Here is a 10,168-nt window from a genome sequence, read left to right on the forward strand (position 1 = left end):
TACTACTATTTTTTAATAGTTGTTTAATTATTTTAATGGAACCGGAATCGTTAGGCAGAACCGGACAACCGGAACCGGAAAATTTCTCACGATTCCCAACCCTATTCATGAAGCAGTGTTTTGAAATCGGCCATCACTTTATAAGTCGTTATTTAGCTTTTTTTGGCGCACCAAAAATATTCTCGCCGCTTTATAATATTAATATTGAACCACTGTGCTTTGTTTTTAGTTTTTAGTACCTTTATGGATCTTGAGACAGGAAGTGTCATTGCTCCCTATGCAGGGCTCACGGAGCCATCAGATTTCAACTAAAATATCTTAATTTGTGTTCCGAAAATTAACGAAGGTCTTATGGGTGTGCAATGGCATGAGGGTGAGTAATAAATGACAGAATTTTCATTTTTGAGTGAACTAACCCTTTAATTTAATGAGAAAATTCTCTACTGTCTCTTGTTTCTCGCAGTCAATTTCAAAAGGTAAGAATGTTTAAGGTATTTACTTTTAAATATGCAGGTACAACTAAAGGCACTATATGTACATTTTCGCTGGTAGAGGTCGCTTATTCAAAACAAAGTCATAGCTTGTTCATGGATGTTCATGGATGAGATTATTAACGTTACTGTAGTATGAAGCAGAGCAGGACTGAGTGCTATGCGGGCAGAAGCGAGGCCGCTGGAGCAATTGCTAATGAAAGACGAGCGCGACACGTCTCGAGAGCAGCAGGACTTTTATTATGCCTCAATCGCCGCTTCAGCTTCTTCTGGTCAAGTGTATGTGGGGTAAAGCAGCACTGTTTTATCATATTAGATACATTTGTGTGTTGAAAGTTGTTATAGTGCTACTTTGCGTTCGCTCGGTGGCTACTAAATGAGAAAACGAGATTTAAACAAAAAGACTTACTGTGTTGAGCTTTATAACATGATTATTTTTTCTGTTGTTGAATGTATCCATCCAAACAGTTGCTCACCTGTCTAATAAAACACATAACATATTAAAGCATCTTTGGTGTTTCCATGATTTCTACAAAATAAATCTGGAAACCGAGGATATGATAACGCGGGTATGATGTCCATGTAATGGTTAAAATTGCTTATTTCTTTGGATTTAAACATTATTGGAAACATTTGGGATAATGCAAGTATACAAGTCAACAAAATATATAACATTGTTCTAGTGGTTTATGGATATTAAAAAAAAACCAAGCTGGGTAAAATATGGAAAAACCCAGCAGGTTGGGTTAAAAGGCACTTATTATGCCCTCTTTCACATGATGTAATATAAGTCTCTGGTCTGGTCAAGTTTCAGCTTAAAATACCCCACAAATTTGCCCCTATTTGAGGGTGAGCAAAAACACGCCTTTCCAAAATTGTTTGAGAAAAATGTCTGGGTGAAAACAACCCAATCCCTGGTTTTGTCCATATTTAACCCAGCAGTTTTTAGAGTGTACCTGATATATATTTGTCTACTCAAGAATGTTCTTGGCTAATTTTTTTGATATAGTACCCATACTTTAATGTATATTAATCCTTTTTTTTTTTTTTTTTTAATTAATCCAGAATTGATTGGATTAATAGACATTGGGCATTAAATACCAGAATGGAGCCATGAGGTTGTAAGGATGGGGTTAAAAAGTTTGAGGGATTCATGATAGCTGAAAATGAAAGTTCGGAGGCGGAGCAAGATATTACGTTTTGATGGAACATTTTTTTTCCTTTGGAATAATGTGTCTCGATGAATCATGTACAATAAGACCAGAAACATGCATTAAGAAAGTAAAGGGGATCAGTTTTGATTTCATGCTGACTTGAAACATCATAAAAAGACACAGATACACATCCTATCAAATTACTTTTGTATATTGGTTCATTTGCTTTTTAAAATTACAGCTATCAGATATGAAAGGTTGGAAACCGAAGTTGACTGATTGCACTTTGTCTAATGATGTCATAAGTAATGTTACATTATAAAGTTGCTTAAACCCACCGACCTGTGTCTTTGAGATTATGTATAGTCTTTATTATGTTATTAGCTCAGATGATTGAAGAAAGAGGTGAATTGTGGGTGGTCATAAGTGACAGAGAGAGGAGGGTTTAATGGTGATTGAAAGGCTAAAGCAGGACAGGGAGAGGAGGAGAAAGAGAACTTGATTTACAGCAAGCCGAATGATTGCCGTTTTTTCCTGCGAACATACATTGCTCAACACCGGGGACAGTAGTGCATTATTTAATTGAGGAATTGAGGCTTTGTTGTGGTATTCCCAAAGGCTCAGTGAGGCTTTTATTCATCCGTAATAAATGATAAAGTGCTGATGTGTTGTAGAGTTTCTCCTGTGTCTGGAGGGTGTGATGTTCCCATGCTCACAGCTTTTGCATAAATGCATACCGAGAAAAAAAAAAAAAAAAAAAAAACCTGCCTGCTGTTGCATATTATGTGTCAATCCATCAACTCTTCTGCTTGGAATGAATATTTCATGCTTGCAAAAATGTTATCTTATAAAATAAGATATCTATTTGGTCTCCACTGCCAAAATTCCATGTCTACCACTACAACATGGTTGGTTATTACTGTTATGCAGTACATGTCAAAGTCCCTGTTATAAGGTAAAATATTAAACTAACAATTTTTGAAGATGAATTAATTTTAAATTATTACACTACATTTGAGCATTGCTATTTTGCTATTTTTGTCATGTCTTTGGGTGCTCTTTGTTAATACCATTTGCAAAATCATTTTTTTTTTCAAATCTGCTTTTAATTCTGCAGTTCAAATTCAAAACATGTTTTCTTGAGAATATTGTTTTAATTAGTAATCAATCATTTCCATCCTGTTAGACACCCTGTTAATTAACACTATAAGTAAGTGTCTGTTCTTACCAGACATATTTCTGAAAGACTTGTATATACTTTTATAGAATTACTTCCTCAGCATATAGTTTTTTAAAGGTTACAGATCACAAAGGGTACTGCTTAACATGAATGACCCAGGTCATGTGATTTAAGTATTACTTTTTCTGAAGAAAATGTGAGTGGAGCAGAGCTCTTTATAATGATGCTTGAATGTTATGGGTGGTTGCTATGGCATTACTATGCAGTTGTTGATGTTTCCTGAGTGGTTAATAGTGCGTTGCTATGCGGTTGCTGAGGAGTTCTTATTGGTTTGTAGTGCGTTGCTATGCGGTTGCTGAGGTGTTCTTATTGGTTTGTAGAGTGCAACAGTGCCTGCCCAATTATTCAAAGGCGCTGGTTTTGGAAGTATTTTTTTCATTAATTTCTCCCATAGGGATTTAAAAAAAAGTTTTGTTAAAGCATTATAGGCTATGAACCAAGCTAATCAGCTACAAGGTAAATCATAATATTACAAACATTGATTTGGATCAAAGAAATATTTGAAAATCAGAGAAACATACAAAGACTATGTACTTAACAGCTTTACTGAGGGAAACAACTACAATTCCATGTAGCATTACGAACAACATAATCAAATTAAAAATGATGGAGAAATATAAAATGACATGTTTAAAAATGTTGATTATATCTATTAAACAACATATTTTAAGTTTATTGCAAAATGCATGTACTAACAAATATTTAATGTTTATACAATAAAATATTTATATTTAAAATATTTTGAGAGCGTAGGGAGACCAACATGTTATTTGCTGTGCTTCATCGGTGGAGCTAAAGAGCTCTTTTGTCGCGGTTTGCTTGTTTCGACTCTCCGATTGGTGGAATTTTCTGTACAGCATCATGGGTAATGTACATTTTCACAAATTCCACTGTTAACCATGGTTAATAATAAGTTTCAGTAATGCGGCTGATGTCTTCAAAAAGAAGCAAACACAGCAAACAGGTCTCTAAGTTATCATAAAAAAAAAAAAAATCAGATGAAACCTGATTGTTGAACTCTGTTGGTTTGTAGTGTGTTTCTGTGTGTTTGCTGAGGTGTTCTGATATGGATTGTTTAAACAGTTAAATAAAAGTAACAGAAATAAAAAATAAATAAATAAATGTGTTCATGAGCTAAATGTATGTGTAGTTTCTTCATAAACACATGTAACATATTCAGCTGTGTTTTGTAAGATTATGACAGGCCTCACTCTTCACAGTTCATCAGAAATACCAACCCAAGCCCAAACAAAAAGCAGTTTGCATGCCAATAGATAAAGGAAATAAACATGGCAAAGAAACAATACAAAGTCCCAAGTGCAATTTATGCCTGACTAAGAAGCCTAAAGAAATGCAAGCATTGTTGTTTCCTCTCCTTTTTCATTTTGTTTATTCCTTTGACACCATGGCACACAACACTCTCTCTGTCACACAGCAGTAAACAAATGTTAGGAGAGTCTTGCATTTATTAATCCAGAATAGACAAAAGCCAGTCCCTGGTTCAAGGTAAAACACAAAGCAAACCAAAAGAAAAAGCTTCCTTGCATTTCCTCTTACCTCTAAGCCATGATCTGTTACGGTCTTGGAACTCATTGAATGTGCATTGTGACATTACTGTGTTTATTTTATTTTGCATTATGCTAATCAGTTTTGCTGGTATTTTAGCTCATTGTCCTGATTAAGACGTCTTACATAAACCACTCCGAAGAGTATGCAAAGCAGACACCGCTAAAGGTGGCGAAGTATTCGTCTGTGCCGCAAGTCATGTTTGCTGATGTGTTGTGGCCTTGAGCATTCCATTGTCACTTTTTTTCTTTGTTTCTCCTAGTTTTCTTGGTAAATTCACAATTACTTGCCTGATAATGAAACAGCTATTGTTGAAAGTGAAAGAAATTTTCTACTAGAAATCCAGACAGTATAGTTTGAAATAAAAAGTTAAGCAAATGCTAAATACAATATGTCATTTCCTTCCACTCGCAGTGACATATAGGACGTATCAGGTGATTTGTTCCATTAAACTATGGGTAAAGGGTGGGGGGCACAAGTTCATACTTCATTAGTGGGAAAATCCTCTTTAAATGTTAAATAAAGTGAGGTGTTCAAATCATGCTTCACTCGGCAGGGGACGAAGCCATCTGTTTTAAGATGACTTTGGCACAAAATGAAGCCTTAATCACTACTAAGAACTGAACTTCACTCTGAGAGATTTGTTTAGTCTCTTCCTCTCCACATGTCTTGATGTATTTGGAAAAGGCGGTGACAGTGACAGAGGCAAGGCCCATCAGCGATGAATCTTACTAATGCAAAATAATATTCATACTGAAATGTCTCATTTTACTTGATAAGTGTGTGGAAAGATCAGGTCGGGTTATGATCTGCTAAAGGCGATGTTCTTTGGAAGACTACGGCACTTTTCTGCATGAAAATTAGATTTCAGCTTCATGTTGTGCTGTTATGACCACATGCTCGGAAATGCACCAATGAATATGAATGGTTTGTGATTAAAGATCACTGTCAGCGCGCACATGTCTTCCACCAAAACGTGTGCATCATGCTAAAAACCCCATTTTCACCTGATGACAGATTCATGTACTTGCAATACAATAGAAAAATTACATTATTTGACCTGTCAGCTGCATCATTATTAGAATTAATGGCAAAGTCTCACTGTTTGTATTGTCTTGTGGCTGGATTTCATTGCTTCCAATATTTGCTGATGTATTTTCTATAAACACAAAGATTTTTTTTTTTTTTTTCATGAAACAATGCTTCTTTGGAGTAACAGACAAAAACATAAACTACAGTGTGAATTATAGTTGCTTGACAGTTCAAGATAAATGGACTCACTAACTAACATTGGCATGCAAGTGTTTATGCAGACCAGAGGGATGCAAAAAAAAAAAAAATACATCGCATACATCCAGGTTTTATGCACATATGTTTGTATAAATGTTTAGTAAATGAGACAATTTGGTGATTCTGTTTGACTGTTTCGAGGATTTGTATTAGATCTCAAATCATCTTTTTGGTAGTACTGTTTTTGGTATTACAATGGGTAAGCTGTCACTACTTATGTTTTCTTGCATAACTATCTTGCAAGTCATGGTAAGTAAGCACCTACTGAAACGTTAAAGTAATGGAAATATTATAGCAGATGCCTGTCTATTCTGTGCATTTAGCTTATCTTAAAGTGCCCCTATTATGCTTTATCAAATATTATCTTTCATGCAATGTGTAATGTAGCTGTCTGTGAATGTAAATGATCTGCAAAGTTGTGAAGCCTAAAGTGCATAATAAATAAAGTTATTGTCTCTCAAAACAAAGAATCGACTCTGAACCACCTAAACGAGTCGTCAGGAATTCGAATCCCGATTCCGTGACGGTTACACGTCACTAAGTAACACATTTGCCTAATGCCCGCCCATGTTCTACGTTGTCTGCCTGTGAACAACTTGGCCCGCCCTCAAACACTGTAGCTAGTTCTGTGTACATGTCGAGAAAAAGCTGTTTTCTGTTAAAATTACCATAGCGCCACAACAGCAGGGCTGCTTCTCAAATCTCCTGAGGTCTAAATAGAATTTACAAAACACTTATGCATTAAAGATGGGACAGTACCCACTTTATTTGGACCAACCTGCCCCTCAGAGTCACAACCTGTCAGATTAATTATTGACATATATATTTTCTACCAAGTGTTCAAAAGACATAGTTTTGTGTTTTATATTGTGTAGGTCTCCGGCTAACCGGCTAACTCATGTTATTACTATTACCTAAAATTGTGTCCATTAATGCAGATTGTCTGTCAATCTTTCTACTGTGAGTAATGATAAAGGATGGAACTTTATAAAAGATATATGACCGCACACTTGCAAATAAACGTTTCGGCAAAAAGTCTGGTATATTAAAGTATTTGCAAGTGAGTGTGTGGTTATATCTCCTTTATACAGATTTGTTATCTTTGACCTGCACCTTGGATGGTGTCCGTTTGCTTAAGAGTTTTTATAAAGGATGGAGCTTTTACAAATTTTCAAAAAGTTACATCAGTCATTCACGTTAGTGTTCGGTGACGGGTAATATATGCACCGTTAACTGATACAGTTAATAATACAGTTCCCACATGTGCACTGCAATAAATTAGAAATATACACATCGGTTTGTTGATGGACATACACTTCACACGTCAAACTGAGTAACGTTTCACTGAGAAACGTCCTGCTCAAGTCGTCCTTGCGATGGAGGATCAACTAGGAATAACTAGTTTTTCCAATGTTTTATAATCGTACCCGTGCTCGGATTGATATGGTAAAAGCGACGCCATCGTTACTGTCTTTGCAGTAACTCGGGAAAAGGCGGAATTTAGAGAGACTGAATCATCGGACGAGTCATTTGAGAATCATTTAAAAATGTGGTGATGTATATTGTATATTATGAGAAAATTAAAAAGTTATTTATTTTTTTTTTTACCTTTGATGCATGTAAAGCTGTTGTAGGAGACCTCCTAAACAAAATATAAGGAACCTTTAAAATAGCATAATGGGGCACTTTGAGCAGCGCTAAGAAATTGAGTCTCTGAGTTCCTTTAATATGGGACAGAATATGTTAATTAATTTAGGCAAACGAATATGAGCTGTGGGTTTGGATTAAACAAATTAAATGAAAGGCAGACAGATCCCATGGCAGAGGGGACTGGCTTTGGCTCAGCAGAGTATGACTTCTGAAAGCTGTTATGGTTATTAACCAGAGTTGCAGTTGAAATGCAATCATTTTTCATATTTTTGATGAAAGCACTTTGTACCTTTCCAACATATTGTGGGTCCGAGCCCATGTACTCCTCAAGCACAAAGAACTGGTTCCACACCCAGCCCCTCTTGACCCTCTGGAATCCTCTGGAACCTCCATTCCTTCCTGCTGCCGATGGCCCCGTCTGGCTGTGGGGCCACTCTTGCCCTGGCCTGCTTTGGAAGGGAGCACAGGAGCTCTGCTCAAAGAGGAAGCACAGGAACAGCAGAAGGCAGTTCCTCCTCAGCATTGGGCGGACTGTTATGGTGCTGTTCCCACGTCAAGGTCCAGAGGAAAAAGGTGAGAGACAAGAGATCCAGGGCTCCGAGGCTCACGAGCTGGAGCGTGAATCCAGTAGAGATTAAGGAGAGGTCAAGGGTCTGGTGCTCTACCACTCCCCTCGCTGGAGATATGACTCAAGTCACCCAGGTAATAAATTCATCACCTGCAACTGAAAATGAAGAAATCAGTTTTGTAGCCATGAAAAATAAATGTATTTATTATTATTTTTTAAAAGTGCAATAGCTACAATACACATTTTGTGGAATAGAGATAACAGTGACCCCGTTTTGTCCCCTGTTTGGCATCTGAAAGGATGTTCAGTGAAAGCACAGGAACATAAATGCTTAATACATCCTCTAAAATGCTCTATGGCTGCTGTGGAATGCTGTCTTTCTATTAATACTGCCCGTACATTCACAGCATGTCCATTCTTAGAGAGATCTGAAATTGCATAGTGAATAGCTGTCATAATGGATATGCATGGAGGCCCCCTATTTTTTTCTGCCTTAAGAAAAAAGCTCCCATATAGCAATGGATTATAAAGAATTTGTATGAGAAGTATGAACTCTACTTTTGTCCCATCACTTGTTATTCCTATATGGCTTAGAGAAATATTTGTCTTAGTAGTAATAGTATTAGGGCTGCTGTGCTGATACAATCATAAAAATAGAGCAATATTTGTTGTCATGATATTGTGCTTTAGATCCTTTTTTTATTTTGTGCATTCACATCATGTCCTGCAGATCAATAACTGAAGAAGCAAGTCGTCCAGATAAGCACAGAGGTTCATTCTGTTATGGACATGCTGTGTGTGTTTCATGCTGTAGTCACAATCCAATTCATGATGTTGTGATGCATTGCATTGCATTGAATTGTGACATATTTATAATGATGATATCGTATTTTAAGGTAGTTGTCGATAACCCAGTCCTAAATAGTATTATTATTAGTTGAACACAAGGTAATTGCAACTTATTTTTGGTAAATTGGAACTGTGACTTTTATTTCTTCATAAATTATAACATACTCTGACACTTTCTGTCACTTTCACACCCACACACTTGTCACTATGTACTGTCCAATGGGAAAGTGGAGCGGACATTTATCTGTGAATCCTTATCATCATATCATGTTAAGTATAACCTTTGTCACTTTGTTAGCAAAAAGCAATTGAATTAAAGTCAACAGCAATTTTACATAGAAGCTGTCACCAGGAGCAGCTTGCAATTATTGCTCGGATCCATCAAGGATTGTAACGAGCTAGTGGTTATCTGAGCATCTCTGGCTAGGAACGCGATGTGTCAGGTTCCTAAATTACCATGATTAGATGGTAATTTAATCAATCATTTAGTTTCTCTTAGAATGGGACAAAGCATATCCCCCTTGTTCAAAAACAAAAACGGCAAATAAACCTTTCAGCATGAATTTGGATGGAATTAAACCATATTTGAGATGCAATAGGCCACGGTACATCCAAGAGCAGAGACAAAGCATTACTGGGGATTGACATTTCTTTAGATATTGATTCCATAGGCAATTTAGCACTGTTTGAGATCAGTTCAGGGAATTTTGTGGAAGGGAAAGCCTTCTAATTGGTCATTCAAGCACTACTAATAAAATGTCCTTGTGTTAGAAGGACCAGAACAGTAAATCGTAAGGAAATATACACTGTAGTACCAAACTCAATTATGAAAAATAACAATGAACAACAGAGCGAGTCTACTTCATATGTACACTTCAGGCAGCTCCATAACCCACAATGCAACACGATTGTGACGTCACTGCATATTGTGTTTAATTTACCCCACCACAAACAACTCTATGTTATATTAATTTGTATATATATATATATATATATATATATATATATATATATATATATATATATATATATATATATCTATATATATATATATATATATATATATATATATATATATATATATATATATATATATATATATATATATATATAATATAAATAAAACACACATTTATACATATAGAATGCTGCATTAAACAATTTTGTAAGGGGGAAAAAATAAATAATAAATCAATTCCATAGCCGAATTCTAAGTGACCAAGAGCTTAGGATGTTCCAATTCAGCCCATTGCAAAGGTTTCACCAGTAGTGGGCATTAATGCAAAATAAGCAATGACATACATCCGAGTCAACGAAAAACTGGAATGCAGCCTTGTAGTTCTTGTGTTTCTCTTTTCTT

At 35.9% G+C, this 10,168-nt stretch overlaps 1 protein-coding gene across 1 annotated transcript in view; it reads right to left on the minus strand.

Moving 5' to 3' along the window:
• Nucleotides 1-7,914, minus strand: part of cdh12b (cadherin 12b) — a 111,551-nt gene extending 103,637 nt beyond the window's left edge. Inside the window, exon 1 of the mRNA XM_067368772.1 lies at nucleotides 7,681-7,914. Coding sequence (XP_067224873.1) covers nucleotides 7,681-7,914 — 234 coding nt within the window. The remainder of the gene's footprint in view (nucleotides 1-7,680) is intronic.
• Between the last annotated feature and the right edge of the window lie 2,254 nt (nucleotides 7,915-10,168).

This window comes from Chanodichthys erythropterus, chromosome 19 (genome assembly GCF_024489055.1).
Source record: "Chanodichthys erythropterus isolate Z2021 chromosome 19, ASM2448905v1, whole genome shotgun sequence".
Classification (NCBI taxonomy): Eukaryota; Metazoa; Chordata; class Actinopteri; order Cypriniformes; family Xenocyprididae; genus Chanodichthys; species Chanodichthys erythropterus.